General features: G+C 40.6%; 1 protein-coding gene across 3 annotated transcripts in view; it reads right to left on the bottom strand.

Annotated features, from left to right (window-relative positions):
• Positions 1-16,399, bottom strand: part of PPP3CA (protein phosphatase 3 catalytic subunit alpha) — a 184,613-nt gene that overhangs the window by 102,788 nt on the left and 65,426 nt on the right. For all 3 annotated transcript variants that reach the window (XM_018072715.2, XM_018072722.2, XM_018072729.3), the window contains exon 2: positions 3,210-3,410. In XM_018072715.2, coding sequence (XP_017928204.1) covers positions 3,210-3,410 — 201 coding nt within the window. The remainder of the gene's footprint in view (positions 1-3,209; positions 3,411-16,399) is intronic.

Below are 16,399 nucleotides of genomic sequence, written 5' to 3'. Positions count from 1 at the left end.
CACTTCATTTCACATGACTTTACTTATAAACAGAACTCTCAATATTATTTCTGAGGACAATCATATCATCCCTTAAACAAAAGTGAAATTTCAAATGGATGGACAGCTGCACAAGGCTTTAAGAAAAAACATTTCATGTTGTTTAACATTTATCAAGTATATCACTGTGCTAATCCACTGTGGTCTTACTTCAACAGTTACACTCTTCTATCTCTCTTCTTCTTGCTGATCAGTGTCTCAGAGATATGTTTCTAAAAGATGAATGCATCTCCCACAAAGGATTCTGTATTAGTAGGATTTATTAGTGATTTATGACTGTCACTATTCAACAAGACCATTTTTCTTGTATAAAATCTAAAATTTATTTTCTTCTCTACTCTATCAGTGGTTTTGTCCTTCCAAATGTTTGAAAAAAAGCTTTCCTCTACTCCAGTTATTTTCTTGACTGCCTGTGTACCTGGCACTTCCACCACATCATCAGTCAATTGATATTCTCTTTATCCAGTCACCTGCTGTCATACTATTCATACAAAGAAAACTGTGAGGCCCACAACAACATGTCTCACAAGCTTTCTCAACCTCCCCCTCACAATTTAATTTTTTCCTTCTTTTGATGATCACTTTCGTAACTACAGCTTTCATGTTTGTTCATACAGAAGATTAGCACTTCTCAGCTACCCTGCCAACAAGCATTAGGAGCCCAGCTTTCCTATGCTAGCTTAAAAGAGAGTAGCTACCAGCCACCCTGAAGAATGCTGCAGTATCACAATCACTGCATGAGAATAATTTCGAAGGCAGGAACAAAGCAAGATGTGGGCTCAACTGAAAAAAGAATCAAAGACTTAAATTATACCAGTGTTATACAATGGGATAAACTTCAGGAGATTAATCTCCAAAATATAATTCAGAACAATTCCAATACCTTTAAATGCATTTAAGAAAATATCTTAAAGAGAAAAATTAAAGAGAGAGAGAACATTAAACATGGGCTTGTAGAAATCAGCTGGGACACAACACACCAGAGTCATCCTCCTAGAGATTACATCTCTCAGTGGATTAAAAAAAAAGTAAAAATCACTCAAAAAAAAAGAGAAAATCCATAGGTAGAATTTTCTGTGTCTCTGCCACTCAGTTATGGAAAATGGTATTGCATCTCTTCCATTTTTTCTGAAATGTCAAAGAAATCATCTGTAGAACTTCATTCTCAGCCAACTAGGTGTACCCTTTTATTCATTCTATTTCCTTTATTCATCCATGTGCTGCAATACAATTGACACCTCTTCCATCAGAACTGTATGGCAGCACGACAACCTAATTATTCCACAAAAGATGATACACATTACCTCTTCGGGTCAAGTTACAATCCCCTAGTTGGATGTAATTTTTAAAATTACAAGCCTTAATAACTTGAGTATCATTCTAGTTCAGCCACTACACTCCTAAGTTTCAGAGAACGCTTCCTGAAAATGAAGGTTTTGTTATTTCTATGTGGTTTTTGGTGACTGCTACCAGTATTACTAATAAAGACTGGTAACCCTTCTTCTGCAGCAGACAACCCTATTTCTTGTACTTCTGACAGGGTTCTTCAGAAACAAAAGTGATAAAAGGACCTGCCTTCTTATACCAAGTTTTATACTTTGGCTTCATAGTTTAAAATGGCTGGAATTAGATAGCTTTTGCCCCCCAGCTAACTTTCTATGCCACAGATCAATTACTTGCCAAAAATGCATTCATATCTGATAGCAAAAACAGAACATGGGAGGAAGCACATTAGAGCAAGCAAATGCATTCATACGTTGAGAATGCAGGCAGAGGCAGGAGACAATTAGAGAAGGAAATTCAAATATAAGGCATTTCCTGAGGATTAATGAGTGGGTGGTAGCGTTTCATAGTCAAAGGCACGATGGGTTCTGCAACCGGCACAATTCATTAATCCCCCAGGCAACACAAACTGGGATTCTGCTAATTTTTTTCTGCCCTTGTTATTTTCCTTAACATATATTTAAATTTCCACTTACTCTGACACCATCGTTCTTTCATAGAATCACAGAATGGTTTGGGTTGGAAGGGACCTTAAATACCATCTTAGTTCAAACCTCTCTGCCATGGGCAGGGACATGTCTCACTGGACCATGTTGCTCAAAGCCCCATCCAAACTGGCCTTGAACACTCCCAGGGATGGGGCATCTGCAGTTTCTCTGAGCAACCTGTGCCATGCCTTAATATCCTCACAGTAAAGTCTCTTCATAACATGTAATCTAAACTCATCTTCTATCAGTTTTAGACCATTCCCCCTTGTCCTATCACTACACGCCCATGCGAAAAGTCTCTCTCCAGCTTTCCTGTAGGCCCCCTTCAGGTACTGAAAAGTGCTATAAGGTCTCCCCAGAGCCTTTTCTTCTCAAGGTTGAACAGCTCCAACTCTCTCAGCCTCCTATGCAGAGGAGAGGTGGTTCAGTACTCTTGAGCATCTTTGTGGCCTCCTCTGGACTCGATCCGACTGGTCCATGTGCTTCTTATGTTGGAGGCCCCAGATCTGGATGCAGAACTCCAAGTGGGGTCTCATAAGAGCAGAGCAGAGAGCCAGAATCATCTCCCTCAACCTGCTGGTCACTCTGCTTGTGACACATCCCAGGACATGGTTGGCTTTCTGGGCTTCAAGTGCTCATTGAGAAGACATGCTGAACTTCTCATCCACCAACACCCTCAATTCCTCAATGTCATGGTTGCTCTGTATCCATTCTCTGTCCAGTTTTTATTTGTGCTTCGGATTGCCTCCAAGCCACATACAAGATCTTACACTTGGCCTTGCTGAACTTCATGAGGTTCCGAGCCCAATGCTGTCTGTATGTCTAAATAGTGCTACTATGGTAAATAACATCTATAAAATTACTGAATTAGTACCTGGAGCAAAAGGCTAGATAACTTTTCAAGTTGCAGAAAGTAGTTCTTTTCCTAAAGACTAAAAATGTTCTCTGCCTTAGAAACAGAAAGGGTTGAGCAGATGTGATCCCTTCCTCTAAATTACAAGCTGTCTGATGGCCTCCATTATCTTAGTGGTAGCAGACAAAGAGCGAATCAAGTATCGGAGAGAACAAATGATTTTCAAGCTGCCTTTCAGCACCTTAGGAAGCCACATACACCAAGGCATTACTTAACATGTCCCTGCCAGCAACCATACCCCTCCATCATCATAACTCCATACTAACCTGTGACAGGTGCATCTATGTCCAGCAAATTTTTCTCCTGGCGGAGAATCGAAGCTCCCTCTGTTATAATTCTCAAAGCAACACTCTCTTCCAGTCTACCTTCTTTCATAAGGTGTGCCTTTAAGATATCCACACGAGGTTTTCCATCATTATCGAACACTTCTTTAGCTGTGAGCCGATGACTTGGAGGAAACGGGACAGCTAAGTGGAAAAAAAGACAAAAATATATGGTCACTTTTTACAGCAAAGCTTCTATTACTGACAATGACACATTTCAAAACATGTCTGCTGCAAAACATTAACACAGATTTTCTACTGCCTCTTAAAAAGTGTGGTTGAAATTGTACATAGGTTACCAGAGACACTATTAAAACACATGTATTCTGCAGCACGTATTATTCACACATGCAAGAATGACTGATTCACACTTATAAAAACTTGAGAAGAGTATTTAGGCCATATTTACAGGTAGATATATTCAAACGAGCATCCCAAAAGGCATGGGAATATCAGGGAAACGAGGGAACAGAGTTTAAACTGCTCTAGTAGCACTAGAGAACACTGATAGAAGACTTCCTCCCATTAACAGCATAAAATGCACAAAAAACTGCAACATTTAATATCTGTGCATGGACATGCATAGATATGCTCTAATGAAAATTCTAAAACCCAAGACAGACCTCTCTCTAATGACTTTGGGTAGGGGGGATGGAAGATGTTTTCCCTGTGTAAGTTACACAATATATATTTGAAGCCCATCAAAGCGCGCCTGAGTGCCAAACGGACCACTCCAGCAAAAGCAGGGCAGAGGATGTATCACACTGAAGTTTGAAACAAACAGATAAATAGGAAGGTTGTCCTAGCAACATGGCAGCGAATAGCGAGCTGCGTACTGCCGTCACGTAAGGTCTGAGGCATATGGCAAACTTAACGTTCCTGCTCTCCAGCTGGAGCGAGAAGGCTGGGAGGTGATGCTGTCAGCCACCAGGATGAGGCTGGAGCATTATCCCAGCTTAACTCCCTTTCCTTTGCAGTCAGTTGGAGTGGCATTAGGCAGCGCCTGCCTCACCAGCCAGAGGGTATTTATCCTGATCCCAGCCACAGCTGCAAGAGGGTCAGGTTGTTCGGGAGCTCCAAGCAGGGGAAGGAGGTGGCCACAGGGCTGGTCTCAGCTGGCCACATCTGCAGTACAACCCCATCCCTGCCACAGGGCCTTGTCTCCCATGGAGTGTTCTACTGGCAGCTTTGCCATATCGTGAGACATGACACCGTAATGCAGTAGATCAAGGTATCTGTTAGTTTCAATCTTCTTCTAATTTCACAATCAGTGTACTTCAAAAACAGCCCATAAATCACACTCATTATTTAAAGTTCAAGCCACACACTGTTCACTTACACTACCAGAAGTAACAGAGCAGAAAATAAAAAAAAATCGCTTTGTGCAGTTAATTCCCACTGATATTTTTAACATAACCAGTTTCAGAAAATGCCCCCATTTCTTGTTATTTTTTCTGGCTCAATCCTTTTTTTTTCCTTTTTCCTGCCCCAGCTCCAGCAGTCAATTCACTGAAATAGTCTCCTGGGGACTAACGAATGTGGATCTCTGCAATATACTGAAACCTGACTGCTCTCAGACTTAAACACGGGACAAAAAGGGGAAAAGGTGAAAATTCATGACATCCCTGACAGGACTGGGATTCTCCTGAAGAAATGACACTTCAATCAACAATGAAGTTATAATACAGCTCTCAGCTCTGGAAAGCCCAGTAGCAGATCTATGATGATCTTTCTCCTAGACTGCTTTAAATTCGTCTATGTTTTGAATGGTACTACCAGAGGAGGTAGATTATGAAAGGAAAAACGTTATCACCCTTTCCACAGCTACTGCAGTTGAGTATTCCACGATGCTCACAAAATCGAGTTTGTATGCTCTATCGATCTTTGATGTACTATCTGCAGCAGACCCTCAAAAGCAAGACAGCCATATCATAGAACGGTCCAGGGTAGAAGGGACCTTAAAGAAAATCTAGTTCCAAACCAAATCAGGGCCACATCCCACTTGTGGGATCATGTTGCTCAAAGCCCCATCCAACCTGGCCTTGAACACTCCCAGGGATGGGGCATCCACAGCTTCTCTGAGCAACCTGTGCCAGGGCCTCACCACCCTCACTGTAAAGCATTTCTTCATAACACCTAATCTAAACCTACTCTCTTTCAATTTAAAGGCATTTCCCCTTGTCCTATCACTACATGCACCAGTAAATAACTTTCTCTTCAGCTTTCCTGTAAACCTCTTTTAGTTGCTGGAAGGCTGCAATTTGTCCTCCATGGAGTCTTCTCTTCTCCAGGTTAAACAGCACCAACTCTCTCAGCCTGCCTGCAAAGGAGGGGTATTCCAGCCCTCTGACCATCTTCATGACCCTCCTCCAGACTGTCTCCAACAGGTCCATGTTGTTATTATGTTGGGAGGCCCAGATCTGGATGCAGCACTCCAGGTGGGGTCTCACCGGAGCAGAGTAGAGGAGCAGAATCATGTCCCTCAACCTGTTGGCCAAACTGCTTTTGATGCAGGCCAGGATACAATTGGCTTTCTGGGCTGCAAGTGCACAGTGCTGAGACATGCCGAGCTTTTTGCTCACCAAAACCCCCAATTCCTTCTCGTCACGGCTGCTCTCAATCCATTTCTCCACCCAGTCTGTATTTGTGCTTTGGATTGCCCCAGCTTTTCAAGATTCGGCTAAGGTCCCTTACACTTGGCTTTGTTGAACTTCTTGAAGTTTGCACAGGCCCATCTCTCAAGCCTGTAAGGTCCCTCTGGATGCCATCCCTTCCCTCCACCATGTGCCCCCCTTGACATGGGTTGCTGCCATCAGTAAACTTGATGAGCATGCCCTCAATCCCACTGTCTACGTCACCAAAGATGTTAAACAGCACCCATCCCAACACTGATCCCTGAGCAATGTCCACTTGGACATTAAGCTGTAGATCACAGCTCTTTGACTGTGACCATCCAGCCAATTCCTTATCTGCTGAGTGGTCTACCTATCCAATCCATGTTTCTCCAATTTAGAGACAAAGATGTCAGGCAGGATGGTGTCAAATGCTTTGCACAAGTCCATGTAGATGACATCAGTCACCCTTCGCTTACCCACCAACACTGTAATCATGTCATAGAAGTCCACCAAATTTGTCAGGTGCTATTTGCCCTTAGTGAAGCCATGCTGGCTGTCACCATTCGCCTCTTTATTTTCCACATGTTTTAGCATAGATTCCAGGATGATCTTCTCCATGACCTTGCTGGGCACGGACATGAGACTGACTGACCCCACAGTTCCCTGGGTCTTCCTTCTTTCCCTTTTTAATGAGGGTTATGTTTACCCTTTTCCAGTCAGTGGGAACTTTACTAGACTGCCACGACTTCTCAAATATCACAGATAGTGGTTTAGCCACTTCCTCCACCAATTCCCTCATGACCCACAGATGCATCTCATCAGGTCCCATGAACTTGTGCACCTTCAGGTTCCTTGAACAGTCTTGAACCTAGACTTCCCCTACAGTGGACAGATGCTCTTAATTCTCCTAGTTCCAGCCTTTGCCTTCTGCAATTTGGGCAGTGTGGCTGGAGCCAAAAGTTGTTGAATACCTCAGTCTTCCGCATGTATCAGGTAACCAGGTCTCCTGTTTCCTTCAAGAGAGGAACCATATTTTCCCTGGTGTTCCTTTTATCACTGATGCACCTATAGAAGCATTTCTCATTTCCCTTGACATCCCTGGCCATTTAATTCTTCATTTAGTTTTCCTAACCTGATCCTTGGCTGCTTGGACAATCTCTATGTACTCCTCCCAGGCTACCAGTCTGCTTCCATCCTCTGTAGGCTTCCTTTTTGAGTTTGTCCAGGAGCAAATTGTTTATCCAGGCAGGCATCCTGGCATTTTTGCCTGACTTTGTCTTTGTTGAGATGTATCGCTTCCCAGCTTGAAGGAATTGATCCCTGAATATCAATCAGCTTCCTTGGGCCCCTCTTCCCTCCAGGGTTTTATCTCATGGACTCTACCAAGACCCCTAAAGAGGCCAAACTCTGCTCTTCCAAAGTCGAGAGTACTGAACTTGCAGTGCACCCTCCTCGCTTCCATAAGGATCCCGAACTCCACCATTTCATGGTCACTGCAGCCCAGGCTGTCCTCGAGTTTCACAGTTCCCACCAGCACCTCCTTTTTGGCAAGAGTAAAGTCCAGGAATCTCCTGGATTGTTTATGCTCTGCTGTGTTGTCCCTCCAACAGGTCTCAGGGTGGCTGAAGATCCCCATGAGGTCCAGGGCTTGTGAACATAAGGCTGCTCCTACCTGTCTACAGACAGCCTCATCCGCTCAGTCTTCCTGGTCAGATGGCCTGTAGCAGATTCCCATTATAATGGGACCTGTCCCTGCCCTCTCGTTTGACTCCTCATCCATCCCCATGCAGATGTAAGAGCTATAAAGAATTCTTTATGCAACACAGAAAAAGAACAATAATTTCAAAAAAAAAAAAGGAAGGTGAATGAGAACTCAGCAGTTCTCCAAGACTCAATCCTCCTTTTCTAAAAACAAAAACCAGGAAAGCTAGCTAGTGCTAATGATCATGCACTGGAGGAAGGATGAGAGGGAAAGACTGGTACTTATCTGCAATCACTCTGGCTGGAAGAAGCACGTACCATTAGCTTGCATTCCTTAGCAAGACAACCACCACTGTTCCTCCCAAAGGTATCATAATGTAAAAACCTATGCAGAGTACTATTACTTCAAGTTAACTACCATATATGCTCGTATGCCAAAAGGAGATTTTTACATTTACAAATATAGAGCAAAACAGAGAAACAATCAAGCAAACAAAAGCTATGACATAGAACCTACTGATTCAGAAAAAAATATGGCATACACTGCAGCACTGTAACAGTTCTGCAGGCAGAGCTCTAACAAAGATGTACCAGTGGCTAATTGAAGAAAAAAAGGTACTGTTCCAATAGCAGATGATTCATGATTAATCAGCAAAAATATAAGCGACTGAAGAGACCACAAACTGCATCTTCCACCATGAGAATATCAATTTTGAATGTACACATACACAGAGCTTCCACAGAAGGAACAACGTAAGAAATGGTCATGTTCATGTAGAAGTCAGTTAAACATCATTCTTTACTGGTCACAGCCAAAAATGCCGGATCAAACAAAAACCTTTTATAAATACAACAAACGTTTAATTTCCATTGCTTTATATATAGCAATGTTACCATCTGAACACACAGGTATCCATCTGTTTCTCCATATCTGCTTTCTTTTACTGTTTTTTGAAACCTATGCTATTAGTGCTTGCAATAAATAACTCTCTCTCCCAGTGGCTTTACTGTTATCAGGAACAAACCCAAGAGTCTCATCAGACACCAACTGTGCATACAGCACATACAAGGACGAAGAACACGGAGCTGGGAGAGGAGGCCACCAGGGAGAGACGCAGGAAGAAGGAAGGACTGGGGAGCTGAACTGCCAGCATAGAGCGTCTCACCACAGCACAGGTTCAGGGAATGTTTTCGTAAAAAGAGCCGGGAATCTGTACCAAGCATTCCCATAAAAATGGGAGGGGCAATAAAATTTGCATGTATATACCATATGTATTTTTAGAAGTTTAGTGACAAATTTCACTACAAGACCACTACACAAGAGTCATGCACCCTTAATCGTACTCTGTAAAACTTAAAATCTGGACTGGCCTCCACCTCGTTTACATCTATTTCTTCATATTGGCATAAAAAAACAGACAAATAATTATTAACCATGTAAAATACTACCTTGGTGGTTTGCTAATAAAACGTGGACCACAGCCAAAGGCAAAGAAACAAAGTTTTTAACCCTTTACCTCAGCCTGTCAGTAGCCTCCTCCTGAGATCTGAAAGCACAAAAAAATACTCTTTAACCACTTACTAGTGGGGGGCTTTTTGGTTTTGGTTGGGTTGTTTCAGTTTTTTTCACTTTTACTTTCAGGTCTCTTGAGCATGTTCCAGCAAATGGAGGAAAAGATCAACCTGCTATTTTACTGTTCTTGCAAGCTCCTGCAAAACCCATCTTACCATTAACACAGCCACTGCAAAGGTCAGACACATCATTACTGTTTCTCTCAAATATTAAGCAGCCTCTCTGGAACAAATAAATAAATCATAAAGAGTTGTGCTTAATTAGAGTGGACCATGTGTGCACCCATAAATAAAACACTAGCATGTGGCAAAGCAAGCACTATTTTGTTTATAAATTATTTATTTTAAAATGAAGCTATACATTAAATTAATACTCTCAGAGGAGGCTGCCCATAAGAAAAACTTTCTTTCATCAATATTCAAGTTCCCTGCAAATTATCTCCCTCTGTAATGCTTGTCCTATAATTTCATATAACTTCTGCTGTATGTCTGTATGTAACTATGTTTATAGCACACCATACTTTTATGAAAAACAAATGCTTTCTTCTTCATTTGGAGGGAAAACACCCCAATAACTGCCAACACCTCAATAACCCAATGCATTGCATTTGTCTGATGACAACTTCCAATTCTCCATTTTGAGAAACACTTGTAATATAGCAGTGTCTAGAGCACAAATTATTAAACAGGTCAACACTTATTTCAGACGTGCAAAAAAAAAAAAAGTCACTCTTCAGCTTTGCTTTCTTTGCATCTATTTTTTCATAATCTTCAGACTTGGTATCCATAAAAATTTCCAGAAATTATAATAAAAAATCATCTCAGAAACTCCAACAAATCTGTATTTTTGAGAGACCAGAACATTTTTAATAGTTTAACTAACACTTTTTGCAGGTCGACTTTGAAAATCTACCCCCATTTTATAATGCAGTTGAACACATAGCATAATCATGAGCATTCCTGCTGAACAGTAACAACATCCATACTGGAGTTTTTACTATTTAATCAGAGTCCTGCATTTCTGTACCATGCCGGGTCTGACTACATAACAATATATAAAGAAGCAGCCAAAGATCAACTTTTGACCTAAAGACAATAGTTTAACACTACCTAATTCCTGTACAGTTGCCTACGAAATTCTGGCTTACAGGGTTTCTGTGAACCAAAAAGGGAAGGAACGATGTATTTTTTTTTCAAGAACACTACCTACTTCAAGTGACAGACAAGAACAAGAGGATGAGTCACTGCCATCCACAGCTGCTAAGGGGAACAGAGTGAAACCCCTCAGGCAGTGCAGGGCTCACCAAAGCGGTGGGAAAGGGAAAGGGCACTGCCAAAGATGCTCAGCCAAGCAGGACATGGAGTTCTCATGTGACAAACATCCCCCTTCACAGATTTCTCCTCAGCCATCACATGGATGATGCTTTTATCTCCATGCACAAGTTCTCTGGAGACAGACACCATTCAAACACACTGAATCATTGGGATCTCTCTTTTTAACTTACACATTATGTCCTCAGCAGGTATTTTTAGAGTAGCATACAGAAGGTTATTTAGAAGACAAAATTTCTTTTCAACATGAAATTTTCTTCTACAGCATTTGTAACATGGGCAAGTTCTTACTAGTTTTTTTTTCTACTTGAATTTTAGACAAGAAAATATGTCTCTATCTGGTCAAAAAAAACCCCCTAACTATTTATATGACAGTATAAGAATCAAATCAAAATCTTCTCAGTGGAGCCAAAAGTGGAACATGTGTTCTGATGTTTTCTAACAAAAACTATCAGGTTTCATTTTACATTAGCTACTGTCATTAGAGTAGGCACTGGAATTGGCAACCCTCTTCTAAAAGATCAAGCTTTCACCTGCTATTTTAAGACATGACGTATTTGAGGACTGTTTTCACTAGATCTGCTCACCAGATGGTGAAAGTGTTGGAAATTAGAATCTGGAAAAAAAATCTACAATACAAAATAAGAAGAAGCTATAAGGATTCCTATAGAAATTCAGCATGAATTCTTCCCCCTTGCCAACAAGTTCTTGCAGTGTAATCAGAAGTGCTCACAGCCCTGTTTCTTTAAAGACACAATTAAATCAACTTCACTCGTGAGCAAGGTACTTTGCTTCACAGAAAGCTGGGGTTTTCACTGGGCAAGCTAGTCAATACTGCATAAAGAAAGAGTCCGTCAAAAAGAATGTTGCATGAAGATACCTTAAGAGCAATAGCACCTGTAAATCAAACTGGGAGCAGACAAAAGGGTCATTCCTCAACAAAGCCCACACACACCAAATTTAGAGAGAACACAGAATGGAGTTCTTTAGACAAATAACTCAGCTGACAATGTGGAAAACAGGCCGCTTCAGAAGAGGCAGTAGCACCTGTGGCCCAGAAATAACAGAAGGTACTACAGGTTGGCAAGGAAACTGCTTCACACAAGACTGCGATGAGCCTTGCTAGCATTATTTTTTGATGTACGAAAAGCTCAAAAAAAAAAAGTAACAAGAGGCACTTCATCGAATACCGCAGCTCTGATGACTACTTTTAATATCTTCTGACACTTCAGCCATAACTGGACAACGTAACAGAATTGTTCAGAGAAGCTTGTCTAACTTTGGACAGAAACTATGCTAGGAAGGTGTTTGTCAAAGGAAGGGTTGTGTCAGCCATGTAGTGGTCCCAACATATTGCCATTGTTCCCACACACTAAGGCACTTGCTGTGGCCATGTAATCAGTAGGCTTCACCCCTTCACTCCAGTGCGAAGTTCCACTTCAAGCCAACCCATTCCAGCACACTGCAAGCAGTCCTCACACAGCATAACTCTGTGACACCTAAGGGAAGCAAATTCTTTACATAAAATACCTCTGCAGGATTTGAGCCTCAAACTTGCAAGTAAAAGATGAAGTCACCCCGATACACCTTGTTACTTCCCAGAAGAAGGCTGCCTTCAACCAGCAGTGAAGCTGGGACTGCACAATTTGCCAGGAGTTATTTTGTGACCTCTCAACCATACAGATATGTTTTTGACAGGATGATCTCGTCTAAACTACCTCTGCCATTTTAATGAACATATAGGGATCCTTTTGCAAACAGATGAGTGGCACAACAGAGGAAGGGAAATGAAAGTCACCATTAACTTGCAACTACAGAACTGGGATGAAATGCTGTCATTTCTGTCTAATTACCAAGCTGAGGTGTTATGGGTCGACTCTGACTGGATGCTAGGCGTTTGTTCTCAGAGGATGAAAAGCTACAGCAGTACAACTTCCCACCACTTCAGGAATTGTTACAGTCTTCTGTGGCAATACCGGTCTTCTCCAGAATATACAGTACCTATATAGCAACACTTTTCTTCAACTCTTTAAAAGGGCATAACTGATTTCCTCAAACTCAGGTCAAATTATACTTGAACAAATGTAAGCAGCTATGTCACCTTGACTCACCTTAAAAAAAATTTCCATTAAAAACAACACTCACTGATATAGGATTTGATTTTCTTTATATTCACCACAGGAAACCTTAAAAATCCTAAAGAAGAATTTACACAAAGGAGTTCTTCAAAGGCATCAGAGCAGTGACACATTATTCTTACTCTGGGCTCAAATGAAGAGTAGTAATAAAAACCACAAAGGCCTGTATAAACACACAAGATTCCCTTGATGGTTTGTCTTTCGACTGATGAATTGATTGACATGTACTTGATCTCAACTGCACTAAATGCTTTCATAATAAATTGAAGCATTGATACGAGTAACACAGATAAATGTGTATTCCTGTAACAAGCCACATCTAACTCTAATTTTCAATCGTTAACAAACAATTAGCAATAAAAACGTTTTTCAGTTTCTCAAAAAAAGTCTGAAAAAAATGACAAAAACTCTTCCAGAACATCATTTACAGGCAACAAACACATCAGAAAGCCTGAGAACCTAGGAGGAGGTACAGGTTGGAAAGAGGAAGGGAAGGAGGTACACTTTAAAAGAACTGCATTAAAGAAAGCCTCATAATTCAAACAAATAGGTCTGATTGAAATATCATATTGTAGGGTATGTGGTTATTTATTGGCAGCATTCCCAGAGTATCCTTTGGGCAACTACTGGAATAAACAAACAAATCCTACCAGTCTTATAGAGCACAAAACAACACATATCCCTATAAAATATTACAAAAATATATCTTTTCCCAATGTTCAAGATCATATGTAAGTATCTTTGACATTTATGATCCACTCCAGTCCACAGTTCATGGATAAAAAACCAACTACAAAATAACACAGAAAGGAAAAATTCAGTTTAACAGGAAACATTCCCAGTTAGGACCAACACATACAGTAAAAACTGGAAAATGTGATCGTAGCTTCCTGGCCTCATCAGAAAAGTTTGTTTTTCTACTTTGTGTGTTACACCCAAGTTTTTCCATAGGCCTCCAACTGAATACTGTTGAGCTTTGCTTTTATTAGCTTTTGGAACAGAGAACAATAATTATCCAGAGTTTAAATTCCTTTATAGGAACAATTCATTTGAAGAAAACAAAGTCAGGGAAAAAGAACCCTCTAACAATGGAAAATACCAAAGGTCTTCCAAGACTTAGATAAGGAATTACGCGCACTTCTCCGTCCCCCAAAATACTTGAGTGATGGATAGTTTCTTTTCTATGGTAAAGTTTCATTCTTGTTCCTAATTGGAAGAAATTAGGAAATGATTGCATGTGAAATTATTTCAATCTACTGAGAAAAAAATCCAAATAAACTGATTGTAGGACCTGAAAAACCTTCAGGTATCAAGCCAGATTTATGGCATCATTTTCTTCTGACTTTCTGGTCAGTCAATTGACACTACCAAATTGCAGTCTTTTATATGGCAAAGGTAGTGAAAAAGGCACTGCAGACAATTCCTCACCTAGACACTGAATTACCTCTCTGATCTTCTGAGCATAATGGGGTACCCTTACCAAGTTTGGTCAGAAATCAGTTCAGCTTTCAGGCCTACCTCAGAGTTTCCAGCGACATGCAAAAGGGCAGAAAAGCAAACATCCTTTCCTTTCCAAAGCTGTTCCACCAGGGCAAGGTTTAAACACAACCAAGATGTAGCTTCCAAAAACTGACCAACTGTGCAAAGTCTGCCACTAGTCACAAAAATTTGCTAAAACAAGTCATAGAATCATAGAATGGTTTGGGTTGGAAAGGACCTCCCTGCCATGGGCAGGGACACGTTCCACTATACTGGGTTGCTCAAATCCCGTCCAATTTGGCCTTGAACACTTAGTCCTAGAAGGAGAGATGAGGAAGTGCAAGTAAAGCAGCCTTTATTTGCAGATATTCTGTTTCCTAACACTGCTTAAATGCCACATTACAGAAATTGCTCTTCCTAAATGTCAGCCTGTAGAAGTTGCTTCCTGGAACACCACCAGCATACCTCTTGCTGGAACAAGAAAGCTCACTGGGCAGAGAAGATGGAAATTCCTGCTAGCATTACAAAGTAATCCTTTAAAAAATATATATCTTAAATTTCAAATTTAGGGCAATCTGGCATCTAGCAATTGATACCTTTCCCAAAGAGCCTGCAGCCCACAGGGCAAAGACAAGGGGGAAGGGATGCTAACAGAGCCCAATACTTTACTGCCTGTATCTTCCAGGTTCTAAGCTGCTGAATGTTGACCGAAGGACTTGAAAGGAGCATCTTTAAATCACGTAAGTTTCATTTTATTCAAAATTTTTTTAAAAGCAAACCTTGGGGAAAACAAACAAAAAACTCGAACACCTTACTGAAGTCAATAAATATCAGGATGCGAAGAACATTTAAAACATTAATGTCTTAACTAAATCAAAAAATCATGCTGATCTGTAAATGTTAACCTGGTTTATTATTTTGCTGATCATGAGACGCAGTAAGTAGCAGATCTACACCAGCATTTTATATACTTCAGTTGGACAAGTATAAAGAGTACAGCCTTACAAATACAAGTATGTATAAGGACTAGGTGTAGAGGAGCCAAATTAACCTTAAAAAGAAGTTGGAAACAGCAGTTGATGGGTGGGGGGTTTTGTTTGGATTTTTTTTTTTTTAATCCCAAAGAGCTTTGCTTGTTTTAGTAACATTTTTGCCTTTGACAGAAATTTTAAATCAGCATAATTCTGCACAAGTGAATCTATACTGACTCATACTAGTTTATTCCATATGAGGAACTGGCCAAGCTCTCCATATACTAGAGTGAAAAATGTCATTTCAGAATTCCACTAAAACTGAATTCTGCTTGTTCAGACATAATAAACAGGAAACACAGGATAGGCATAAAAAATGCACCTGATTATATAATAAACTAATTTGTGCTAGGTTACACGTATTACTGATTCAGTAACAGACCTTTCTTATTCAGGGGTCAGGTCACACAGCTGGAAAAACAGCAATATAAAAAGGTACCAGTCTTTTTTTTTTTTTCCCATGCAGTTTAACACCTAGATACCACCAATCTTCACAGCATGGTTTGGCTTTGTCTAGACTAGGATTTAGGGACATACACTTCATGTTACACAGAGGCATACTTCAAATAAACAAAAAACCCATAAAGTCTTCACTAAACACCTGAAGACAACTGAAATGACTGGCTTCTCCTGGAACTGAACTGTATTCAGCACAAGCTCAGTACAACTTGTTTCATCTTGCCTGATACTGGAAATACTGCTTGCCAGTTCAAACTAATGTCCCAGGTCAAACTAGAACATTTAAGAGGGAAATTCAGCCCTTTATTTACAGAAAGGACCTGAGTAGAAGGCAAAGTAAGCTCTCCACAGGCCCTGAAGGAAATGGTGCCTTTCTCTGCTGATGAGAAGAACTGAAACTCTTCCAGGACATTGTTGAGAATAGTTTCATATGGAACTTGTTCTTCTTCCAACACGCTCAAAGAACTAATTTTCTTGTAGTGTTATTAGAGTTCACATAGATCAATACTAAAGATTATGGACCACATTCACCACTGTGCTATGCTGCTGTAATGCCGTTAAACCAATGGTGTTTCTAATCCAGCATTAATAGATAACACTGATCTTTGAAACTGGGTTCAGTCTGCTCTTCATGTTTAAATAAAATTTAACAAACCAAATCCAGTGACACTGGTATTAATCTCAAGTAATGTGGCTGTGAATCAGCCCTTGTATTTTTGTTTGGATTTCATGGGTTGCCTCTACCAGCCCTTATACCACAGAGCACCCACATGGAAATTTTGCCCTGGACTCAACTCCAAAGCGTA

This window comes from Manacus vitellinus, unplaced genomic scaffold, assembly GCF_001715985.3.
Source record: "Manacus vitellinus isolate BGI_N305 unplaced genomic scaffold, ASM171598v3 scaffold_0_pilon, whole genome shotgun sequence".
Classification (NCBI taxonomy): domain Eukaryota; kingdom Metazoa; phylum Chordata; class Aves; order Passeriformes; family Pipridae; genus Manacus; species Manacus vitellinus.
Note: the sequence above shows the minus strand (reverse complement) of the source record. Positions and strands in the feature narration are given on the sequence as shown.